The 12,247-nt window shown below is 32.2% G+C and overlaps 2 protein-coding genes and 1 pseudogene across 4 annotated transcripts in view; 2 read left to right on the top strand and 1 right to left on the bottom strand.

Annotated features, from left to right (window-relative positions):
* Positions 1–12,247, top strand: part of LOC143243870 (PDZ domain-containing RING finger protein 4-like) — a 283,466-nt gene that overhangs the window by 160,485 nt on the left and 110,734 nt on the right. The window lies entirely within an intron of this gene.
* Camp (Cathelicidin-like antimicrobial protein) lies at positions 3–2,206 on the bottom strand. The gene is made up of 2 exons (XM_076487877.1): positions 1,992–2,206; positions 3–1,542 (listed from the first exon to the last, which is right to left on the bottom strand). The coding sequence occupies exons 1-2, from the start codon at positions 2,167–2,169 to the stop codon at positions 233–235; spliced, it is 1,488 nt and encodes a 495-aa protein (XP_076343992.1). The 5' UTR covers positions 2,170–2,206; the 3' UTR covers positions 3–232.
* On the top strand, positions 3,102–10,522 carry LOC143258448 (RNA-splicing ligase RtcB homolog pseudogene; annotated as a pseudogene). The gene is made up of 4 exons (XR_013032290.1): positions 3,102–3,225; positions 4,918–5,049; positions 9,987–10,133; positions 10,451–10,522. The product of XR_013032290.1 is annotated as an RNA-splicing ligase RtcB homolog pseudogene (transcript).

Genomic DNA, 12,247 nt, shown 5'->3' with positions numbered 1-12,247 from the left:
GCTGTTTATTATGCTTCACAACATACATGTTTGCAGGCAAAATAAAATTTAAGATATGAATTTCTAGCATACATTATGTATTATTTAAGATTTCCAGAAGTACAGTTTTTTTAACAAGGTAGTTTTAAACTATGCAAAAGTGTAACTCTTAAACAAGCACCCATGAATGAATACTGAAATGTAAACAAAATGAAGGTGTGTCTTATGTACAATAAATATATATAGGACAATGTCAATCAAATGGCACAACAGATGGAGAGATGTTTGTTAGAGCACATGCTACTCTTACTATTTTGTCTAATGTTGTTAACTTACAACTTTGATCAGTTTGTAACAGCGTAATTGGAATAGTACTTTCAAGCATAGAATACTTTTGGCGTACCATGCCGATCACCCTCTCAACATGTATTCTCGCAGAAGCAAGGACACGTGAAGTTTCAACATCCAGTGCACTTAGCTGTTGTTTTCCTTTTGTAAAAGCCGGTATTTTAAGTTCTGCATTACAGAAAGCAACAGATTCAGATATAGTGAACCCACGGTCTGCCAGTATAACATCACCAGGGATTATATTGGCTAAAAACTCACAGTTTTCGGTAAGATGGACATCACTTGTTCGTCCTCCCCATCCCTTTGAGATAAAAATTATAACTCCTTGCGGAGCAATACCTATGAGGTATTTGACAGTATTATGGGACTTGTAACTTGAATAGGTGTCTGCTCGTGCCTGGAGGTCTGACGGCCGCTGTATGAATATTTCGAAACAATCAATGATGCAGGCACACTTTGAAAACTTCTCACGAAAAGACACGGGCAACGTCTTTCTTAGTTCCTCTCTCTCAGGCCAGAAAACAAATGTTGGTACCAGTCGAATATTCATGACATTTATGACCTCCTGAAATATGCGTGATACTGTTGAGGTGTGCAATCCAAATATGTATCCTAAGAGCTGCAGTGGCACATCCAATCGCAGTCTCATGAGTGTCAATATGAATTGTTGAAATTTAGAGACTGACTGTGTATCTCGGAAATATCTGTAAATTTGGTTGAATATGATCATCATCACTGCATATGACGGCAGACCTGTACAGTATTTGACCTTCTCGTCGTCATTTGCAAAAGTAGTATCCTCGAAACAGTTGGCTTTTGCTATACTTTTATAGTGGAGGACTTCATTCCGCAACTGTTGGCATTCAGATTCAAGTCTAACTAAGTCTGTGAATGATATTTCCGTCTGCATACATGTCTCAGTTGTATATTGTGATGTACACAAGTCAAAATTATCATAAGTAGCTTCAAGTTCATCAGCAGAATCAGTACAGCTGCTATCAGTGGCAGCAGCGCCAGCAGATTCTATGAAAGCAAGGTCAAGCAGCCCAGCAGCAGCTTTATGTCTCATTTGTTGTTCTTTTCTCCTTTTGGTCACTTCTTTCCTGCTTTCATATTTACACAATTCAGCAGCTTTCCTTCTCTTCAGGGGAGAACGTGTAAAATGAAATATGGAAGGTACATAGTCAGGTGACAGAGGATTATTACTCTTCGCCCCTGAAACAGAGTACAATAATTTAGTTAAGATATAGACCTACAGGCATCATCAGATAATATTTATATATATAACAGATACACTATACACTTTTAACTGAATATATATATAACTGAATATGCTGAACATTGTTTAACAACTGAATATACAGCCAACAAAGTAATTATTTGCACACTTTTTAATCTTGTGCCAGTTGTGGTTTTCTGATGAATCACTTAAATTGGTCCTTTAAGAGATATTAACATTTTGTCTTAATGTACAAATGGCTATATAACCTATTCATCATGAATGATATTGTTCCTTCAGTAAATTTACTATTCAGTTATTTAAAAGTAAAAGAAAAGAGTGCAAAAACATTTCTTTGACTGGTGCTGCAGTGTGCTCTGCTATACACATATCATGCATGTAAGTTTCAATTTATTCAGCCTGGCTATAGATGAATTATACATACCTGACACAAAATGTTTACTACAAAGTCTGGTGTGCTCTGTGGGTGTCCAGTTTTTCCTATTGACAGCTGCAATCCATCGTCTTCTTCGGTCGGGATCTTTAGGAAATCTGTAGTATGACACGTTTTCCACCTGTCCATGTCGATTTGAACAGTTAAATGCACAACAGGAGTGTACCATCACGCACTTTTGACTATGAATCACCCTTGTGTTGGAATATAAACACGTCGAGCGTGCCACCCATCATGGCGGTCAGCAGTAACTAGGTCAAGAGTGACGTCACACGCAAAACCTCTATAGGCTGTTCTGAGACTCAGAAGTCTGTATTATGTTAATATACTAGGGCCTAGCATGGCCTAGCGCGTTAAGGCGTGCGCTTCGTAATCTGAGGGTCGCGGGTTCGCGTCCGAGTCGCGACAAAACATGCTCGCCCTCCCAGCCGTGGGGGCGTTATAATGTGACGGTCAATCCCACTATTCGTTGGTAAAAGAGTAGCCCAAGAGTTGGCGGTGGGTGATGATGACTAGCTGCCTTCCCTCTAGTCTTACACTGCTAAATTAGGGACGGCTAGCACAGATAGCCCTCGAGTTGCTTTGTGCGAAATTCCAAAACAAACAAACAAACAAACAGTTAATATACTAATAAATTATTGGAATTTACCAGTAAATTTGTTTGTTTTATTTTTTCGTTCTTACATTATCACAAAAGATTATCATGAAAAATGTCCATTTATTTATTTATTTATAAATTTATTTATTTATAAAGTAACGACAGCGTTATAAGCTTTCAGACTTATTGTTCAGCCGTAGGGGAGAAGACATTTAGTGGCAAAACAGTATGCAAAGTGTTAACGTCAAAATATACTCTCAGGCACTCAACTAGGCAAGAGTTTTTATGTTTTTTCATTTAAATTCACCTCAAATTTACAAAGAAATGTCATATTAAAAATGAAAAAATCTTATCAGTCATTTCATATTCTAAATTTCACGAAACTGTGTATATTTCAAAATAAAATGTAGTTCATGAAAATATTGAATAATATTGTTTCTTGGTAGAGGTCGCAATCTTATATCTTGACGATTCTCTGTATTAACTTAAGTACCAAACGTGTCGAAGTGACTTAGGAAGGTATGACAGTTCAAGTCATAAAGTAACTTATTAATAGTGGTTAAATACTACAGTTTTGTTTGTGTAAAGAATAACAAGTGATTGGTGTGTTGGTGTCTGTTATCACAAGTATATAATATATATATATTAAGTGAATATACAAGAGTTATTGTGCTATTAATCTCCGCTTTGGATATATTGTTACTTTAGATATTTTGATGTTTTAGTGAGACTGAATAAAGTTAATATACTAAAATTACTATGATAATAATTGTAGGAGTAAAATTAAACATTATATATCAGTAACTAATTTAGAATTAAAACAATTGTTTTCTTGTTCACATTAACTGTATGTAATCGCAGTGGAATATATTGTAAGTTTCGCTGATGGTGTTTATTAAAGTGTTGAGCGACTAGCTTGTAAGTTGTAGATTGAGATAGTAGTATTACTACACAATAACAGTTGATTGATTAGACAAATATTTGATAATTAGCAGTTTATTTTTCAACAGCAATCTGATCATGAGGTTTTTTCTCATGACTGATTATTAGATTGTCAATATAATATCTGGGTGCTTAAAAATAAATTTGTAAGAGTAAAGAACTGTAGACTTGTTACTTGGTTGAATTTCTGCCCTTAAAAAATTGAAGAGTTAGCAATGAATTATGACTTGTAAGACATCAAGGGGTATTTTGACTTAGACAAGGTAGAGTATGATAGACTATAGCAAAAAAACATGTCTTGGTGTCCAGTATTGCAATACTTTAATTATTTTTATCTAACTTTTAACTACATAGGCCTGTGATAGGTTTTAATGTTTTGAAATTTATCAATGTTCTTCAGTAATACCTGCATGTCAAATCCAAAACTGTTATCCATTTTTCTGTATCTTGTACAGATTTTTCACAAAATGTTGTGTACTTTTACACAAGTGAATTATTTTCATTGAAATTGGGTTACATTATGTTATGGTTAAAATGTTAACCACTGGCTATAGATTTCTCTAGACCAATTGCAACTTAAATCTTATTGATTGTTCTAGAACCCCAAACATAATAATAATAATTTAAAAAAATGTTATAGTAAAAAAAACTTAAATTATTTTATTTTTTCCAGCATTGTAAAAATCCTTACATGACAGAACAAATGAATATTATTTTCTAGATCTGCATAGCTTAATTATGGAAAATCTGTTATTAAAACCAAACAAATTTAAATTGAGTTTAAATTTGTAGGCCTGTTTAATCAGTTAATCAGTGAAAGATATCTGGCACTTAATTGTAATTTCAAATAATATTACATAATAAGCAGATAGTGTTTTAAGGTAACTTGTCAGTGCCTCATTGTCTTCTCTATGGTTTTTGTGTACTTGTAACTGGTACAGCTGTAATTGTATTTTTTCTTCCACCTCACATTGATATAAGTGAATTTGTGTGAACTATGTATGTAAGACTAGAATAGTTAAAGAAATAATTTCTGACCATATTGTTTAAATCTGTTTAATAAATATTTGAGATTATTCTGTAATTGCTCAGATTGTAAAATTAGATATATCGTTTACAGAATAAATGGTACCAAGACTACCATAGATAACTTAGATCCTACTTTTAGCTGTATAATTAGTACCTTAATCATCATGTAATGTAGTATTTTAGGGTTAGCTGATGAGGGAAGTTGCTATAAAATGTTAAATGTCGTTTGCAGTTTAAATGTCTATAGTAGATGTTGCAAGTTAGTAAACTGGTGAATTTAGGCCACACTACCTTATGATTGTATTGTTTATAAGTTAAAATATTTATTTATATATTTAATTCTTGCAGAATAACATTTCTCTATATGGGAAAACAAAGCTAATAATGGGTGTTCGAAGTTACAACGAAGAATGCAGCTACTTGGAAAAGATTTCATCCTGTTGTTGGAGAATCAAAAAGGGCTTTGTTTCTAATATGAAGGTTTGTTCAGTTGTGATCTTTAAAATTGGTTTTAATGAAAATTAGCATTAAATTATCAAGTTTCATGTTCAGAGTGTGAGTATGCATTATACAAGTTGGTTTGTTTTTACATGCATTCTAGAATATATTAAAAACAAATGCAGTGCCTAGATACCTGGCAGCTAAATATAATCTATCAAATACTAAACACCTCGCTAATAAATGAGAATGATGATAATTTCCAAAAATATTATCACCAATTTTATATATATTATCATATTGGAAGCTTATCAATGGTCATGTTTGTGAAGTTATGTCCTGCTGGGTATTCAGTACTTTACTTTTAAGATCGTTCTTGACATCTTGTGACAAACGTAGATATCAGTTTGCAGTAACCATAAATTATGATCCATGTTTATTTTTCCAATCCCAAAGTTTATTCAGATTGTTTTATTTAAGATAATTTTATTACTCATTCTCTAAGTCAACAGGTGATTTTAAGTTGTCAATAGTTGAGTTTTGGACTACCAAGGGTGACGTTTGTTCCTGACTGCTGGATATCTACCCACTTTGAAAACCAATATCACAGAACAAGTATTACCATATTATGTGTAAATTACAGATATGAATTAAGTTTAATTTTCATAGGTCATATGAATTAAAATGTTTTCAAGATAATGTGTCTGTAGATGTACAATAAAATGATTTTTGGTTATTTAGTTGAACTACTTGCTACCAAATTTTGTTCTAATTTAATAAATGAAAATCAAAGTTTTTTTTTTTATCTTTTTTTTTAAAGTATACAAGTTTGAGTTGTAAATGTGCATCAGTACCATAACTGACTTTTTAAACTTTTTTTTTCTCAAGTCTGTGCATCATATTTTAAATGTTCAATTGCCACACAAACACTGTGGATAATTAAGGACATTTTTTGTTTGCTTATAGTCCATGTTTCAGAAATGTTTCTAAGTTTGCATTCCATTAAAAGTAGATAATTGTGGAACATAAGGTCAATATATAACTTGCAAATTGTATTGGATGTTTGTTTTTTTACCAAGTTTTAACAGACTTCTGAACAATTATTACTGAAAGGAAGGGGCAGATTAACTCTTTACTGCTTAGCGTGGTGTGTTAGTTAGGGTATTCTACTCACAAGCTGGGGGTAATGAATTCTGATCCAATTACTGAACATGCTCACCCTTTCAGCTGTGACAGTCGGTTCCCATCTTTCATTGCTAAAAGAGTAGCATAAGAGTTGGTGATGGTGCATAGCTGCATTATCTTTACTCTGTTATTGCTAAATTATTTATACTAGTGTAGATAGCTTTTGTGTAGTTTTGCATGAAATTTAAATTAAACTTTTACTGCCACATTTATAATGAACTCTACTGGTGTGAGATTTATTTTTAAAAATAAGATTTTTTCAATAAGTTTCCAAGCATCCTGTCCACATCTTTATATCTAGACCAGTCCAACTCTTTCTAAACCATTTTATTATTGTAGTGGGTCTAGCATATTGTTCCTAACCCACATCTTTTATAGATTCAGTCAGTCCAAAATTTTCTCAGGCAAACTTGTTCTCTGTAAGTAAATTTTATAAGACAGTTTGAAAGAGTTCATACAATGTTCCACCTAGCATGTTAGTTTTATCCTTTAAAAAGTATATGATGTAGTTATTTTTAACAATTATTATTTTGAGAAATTAATAGTAGTTTATAAGGTGATAAAGTATTCAGATATTCTTTAGAAATCGTTTCTTTTTTTATTTTGAAGTTTATTTTAAGAATCATCCACTTGGACAGTGCTGTTTCTCATCCACTTGGACGACAGTGCTGTTTCTCTGACTTTTTTTCTTCATTGAGCTTATTGCAAGGATGAACAGTTAATTCTTATGGCCTTTTCTTTCTCTCTCTCGAGGTCAGGGCTCCTTGCAGGCAAGTCAAGTTCTTCCCCACCAACTTCAGTAAACCATGCATTTATGGATTTTGCTTTGTGCACAGGGACATTGTCGTGCTGAAACAAAAAGGGCCTTCCCAAACTGTTTCTGCAAAGCTGGAAGCACACATTTTATATCATTGTATATAATTGTATACTGAATATCATTGTATGCTGTAGAATTAAGATTTCCCTTCACTAGAACTAAAGAGCCTACCCCCAAACCATTATTCCTCCTCCACAAAACTTTATAGTTGGCACTATGAATTCAGGCACGTAGCATTCTCTTGGTATCTTCCAAACCTAGATTCCTCTGTAAGACAGTGAAGTGTGATTTAATTACTCCAGAGAACTCATTTCCACTGCTCCAGAGTCAAATGGCAATGTGCTTTACAACTCCAGGTGATGTTTGGCATTGCACATGGTGATCCTAGGCTTGTGTGCACCTACTCGTCCATGGAAACCCATTTTGAGAAGCTCCTGACAAACGGTTTTTGTGCTGACGTTGCTTCCAGAGGCAGTTTGGAACTTTGTAGTGAATGCTGCAACAGTGAGCAGACAATGTTTACGAGCTATGTGCAGTCTTATTCTGTGAGCTTGTGTGGCCTACTGCTTCATGGCTGAGCTGTTGTTGCTCCTAGAGATTTCCACTTCCCAATAACAGCACTTGCAGTTCACTGGGGCAGCTCTAGCAGGGAAAAAATTTGTACCGACTTGTTGGAAAGGTGGCATACTATGACAGTGCCACATTGGAGGCCACTGAGCTCTCCAATATGATCCATTTTTCTACCAGTGTTTGTTTATGGAGATTGTATGACTGTATGCTTGATTTTATGCACCTGTAAGCAATTGGTATGGCTAAAATAGCCAAACTCGCTAATTAGAAAGGGTGTTCACATACTTTTGGCCATGTAGTGTATAATTTCTATCTTCTGTAACACTGTGTAATACAAATTTTGTTCCTAGATAGTATGTTATTTCTTACTTGCTTATGTTGTAAAAGTACAGAAAATGACCATTGTTTCCCTTCAAACTTTGCTTTTGTGACCTGGATAATGAAATTTAGAAATTAACCTATTTTCTATGTAAAAATGGGCAAATATTTACTTTTACATAAAGTTTGAATAAAACATCTGAATCAAGATTTACATCTATTTATACTAAAGTTATACAAAAAATGTTTAGAAGTGAGTATTTTTTTGAGATTTGCGATTGTAATGTAAATCACTTTCATGTATCAGCCCTCAAATATAGTCTCCCATCATGTTTTTGTTATATGCTCCCAGGTCACAAAAGCAAAGTTTGAAGAGAAAAATGTCTTTTCCATTTACTTTAGGCACAAGCAATTGGTAAATAACACTTTCTGCCCATTGAACAAAAAGAAGTAAAAACTTTGTTACATAGTGTAATTACTTCTTCTGGCTTAGATGGTTGTTCTTAGGTTTATTAAAATGTGCCAAAATTATATTCTCTAGGACTTTATACACATTTGAATTTTGGTTTTGTTATATTAAATATTTGTTTAATAACCTTGTATTAGGAACTTTTAAACATTATTTTACTTACAGAATTATAGTTAACCATTTCACTTTTTAGTCTTCCTATGGTCAGTGGTCAAAGGTCATGTCATCACCTTTTATAGCTTTTGTATTCAAAATTTTATTGAACAACTATTTTATAAATGTATGTCAAGTTTGGAATCAAACCATAGATTACACTTCAACCTTTACTATTAAACACTAATTTCTTAATTCAAAAGTAAATTTTGAATAAAAAAATACCTAAATGCTGATTTTGCATGTTGAGTGATATGTTTTAAATGCAGTTTTGGTCTAGATTTGATATCTCTGATGTACAAGTGAAAATTTAAAAACTTGTTACCAATACTAACAAACTAGAATATGAAAAATTAACCTCCTGTCTTTCCTGTTTGTTGAAATAACAGTATTTAGTACATCAAACAGAAATACTTCCTTACTTTATTAAGTCATGGTTTTACAATCGATCAAAAGCTCAATTTCCCCAATGTAACTTTCTTAGACCCTGAAAGGTGGTAATATTATTTTACCTGGAATCTCTGATCATATTTCAAACGTTTTTTTCTTTTTTTTAAGACTCTAATACAGATTAGTTACTAAGCCTAATAAATTATAGTAAATTATCTAGTAGTGATAACTAATTTAGAACTTTATTTTGTAGTGCATTTATAAAATCTAAAATATTTTACATTTTCCATGTGTGAAATTTAAGGCTTACCAAGTTACAGCACAAGTTCAGGGTTTTTAACTAGAATGTATAGCTGTTTTCTGTATTTCTACATGTACTGTTCTGTGTTTTGCGAAAATTGACTTAACTTTAAATATTTATTCATAAATAGTAATAACACATGTATGTCATGTTTTATAACCAAAATATGACTTTTATAAAATAATCTACTAGAACAATCCTAAGACAATTTATATCATTTGAATACTGTAACATAAGTGTAATTGTGCTTTTTCATTGCTATTTTTGTAATGTTAGCTGTAGTTATTCCATAATTTAACAAAAATATATATTTATTTCCTTTTTGTATTGTGGTTACAAAGTCTGTTAAATTGACCAAACCCATGCAGTACAACAGTCAAAATGACAATGTTTTGTTGTTGTTTTTTTTCTGAATAAATATATTTGATTATTAAAAAGTTAAAATTTCACACATGAAACTTTTCAATTTTATATGTTTAACATTTTAAAATCAGAACTATTCAACAATTGAAAAATGGACAAGCAAATTATTACTTAAACATTTGATATTTTGTGGATGAAAAACTTGTAATATTTACTGAATCCGTAAAATTTTGTGAAGATGCATAGACTGCATTGAAAGTAATAGTATGAAAACTAACAAGTGCAAAGTGGTTTAAGATTAATTCCTGGAATTGAATTTGTAATGAGAGTTAATGTTTAATTCCATATAACTATTGTTGTACAACACTGAATATATTGTAGCATGTGCAGAAATATTTTTACTGTATTCTTAGGTTGAGGGTCTCTTCTATGTTAATGAATACCTTGAGAAGCTAATGTTTGATGAACTGAGAAATTCTTGTCGACCTGGAATGGTTGGTGGATTTCTACCAGGAGTCAAACAGATTGGTAACGTTGCTGCTCTTCCTGGAATTGTTGGTGTAAGTAGTCATGAGTTCATAGGAACCAGTTAGTAAAATGTATGCTTGTTGATTCTAATGGACAATTATTTAAGTGTACAGCACTGTGTACCATTCAAACTTGTAGTGGTTACACTGTAGTACTGTGTAATGTTAACAATGTGGTTACATGTGATGCTGAAAGATTTAAATGAAAGTATAAAAAAATTCAATGAAGCATATTTCAAGTTTGTTATTTTATATTTTCCAAAGGTGTTTATCACACTTAATTACAATAAAGGTTTAGATTTATTTTGGTACAGTCAATCTACATCCAAATCTTTATTTTGTTTTACCAGAAATCAATTGGTTTACCAGATATTCATTCAGGTTATGGCTTTGCTATTGGTAACATGGCTGCCTTCACATGAATGATCCTCAGGTGAGTGGTGTCTCCTGGTAAGTTTTAAACATTTAGAAAGTAAAATAATACAAGTATGAAATTAAAAAAGCATGTTATAGTTCTGGATAATCCTTTGCACCAAAACATAGATTTTTGTACATATGACCTTTTACCATTTTGCATTCCAAATTTATCTATAAACTCCTATTATCAATTAGTCTACTATCCTGGAACAAAAAAAGTGGTTTATAATTCATATTTCTAAAATATCCTAAGTTCTAATGTCTTAACATCAAAAGTTTTTTTTCTCGCGTGATAATTCTGAACTCCAGTTTCTCCACTTCAAAAGTTTCTAATACCAAAAATGGACTGCCCATGTTTCAACAGATAGAACACAGACCACATAACTAAAACCAACATTATTTGAGATTGTTTCCTGATCAGCTTTGTGGCCAACAGATCTGCTTAATATCAGCAGAAACAGAAGATTCTTTTTCTACATAAACCTTTGTTCTGTTTTTGTGGCATAAACCATTAATCCAGAGGTGAAAGGTCTGTAAGACCTCTGGTTTCATTCAACCATCTAGAAATTGAAATGTTTTGAGGAAAAGGAGGAAAGAAGAAATGTTAAGTTTTTAATGGAAGCTTAAAACTCGCCATTTGTTGTCTTTAACAAAAGGTATCTGATCACACCATTAATTCATATCAGCATCAACAAAGGAATGAAAGTAGAAGTACTAGATTGAGGAAACATCTTTTAAATTGTTGTGTAGTTGAAATTAACCTTACTGCTGATATCTTGATCAAAATTACTAAATCATAAGGACATCTAGTGTTGGTTTATCTCATAGAGAGAATAAATGTATGGAAGAGTAAATCATCTGTGTATTTTCTGGGTATTTCAAGTTTGGAAAACAAGTAATTTTATCATGGGTTGAAAGACCCTCTATTACTACCTTGTACAGCATCGTGAAGGATTATTACAAAAGATTTTGATGACTGGACAAAATATTCTGAGAATTTAACAAGGATTTACAGTATCAGATGTAAGATTTATACTGGAATCTGCTACCAGTGTTACCTGCCATTATTTTGAAGAATGGGTCTTTTTGCTGCAAGTAATGTTAAAGACGTGTTCATTAGTTTGTCTATAACGTTGAGAGAAATGCGTATTTAAGCAGAAAGTCTTTTGGCCAGAACGATGTAACCGTCGGAATTCTTTGATCATATAATTGATACATATTTATTTAAAACTTCATTAGTTTCACAGCATATTGGAAATTATGGGATACATAAACATTGAATTTAAAAAATGGCTAAGTTATGAATTTAGTGGAATATTATAGTTCTTTTAACAAATCTAACTTTTCCATGTAAATACTTGTAGTTATCTGTGGCTAGAAGTATTTTAATAGGGAAAAATTTTGTGACCAGTCTAACTTTGATACTTTACTGTCATTTTAAATGTCTTTCATGAAGTGCAGGTTAGTGCATGGCACTGGGTGTGACCATGTACTTTGTTGTTTTCTCTGTTGAGCAATGTGCAGGTGTTTTTTGGATTACATAATGTTAAGTAAGTAGTAACTTAAAAACCATAACAGTATTACCCAAAATATGTAATTTCTAGCATTCATTTCCTGTAGAAAGACTGCTCAAAGTACATCAAACTGAAATGATTAGTTTTCAAGCATTTCTCAAAATCTCGGCAGTTTTGTAATTGGTGTGGTAACTGATTATTTTCCACTGATATCTT

The sequence above is a fragment of the Tachypleus tridentatus genome, chromosome 1 (genome assembly GCF_004210375.1).
Source record: "Tachypleus tridentatus isolate NWPU-2018 chromosome 1, ASM421037v1, whole genome shotgun sequence".
Classification (NCBI taxonomy): Eukaryota; Metazoa; Arthropoda; class Merostomata; order Xiphosura; family Limulidae; genus Tachypleus; species Tachypleus tridentatus.
Note: the sequence above shows the minus strand (reverse complement) of the source record. Positions and strands in the feature narration are given on the sequence as shown.

What these genes read in the sequence shown, in the direction of transcription:
- Camp (XM_076487877.1), bottom strand. Translation starts at nt 2,169, where the DNA reads ATGGTACACTCCTGTTGTGCATTTAACTGTTCAAATCGACATGGACAG. An exon ending in TAGTAAACATTTTGTGTCAG is followed by an intron (nt 1,543 to 1,991) that starts GTATGTATAATT and finishes ACTCTGTTTCAG; the next exon opens with GGGCGAAGAGTAATAATCCT.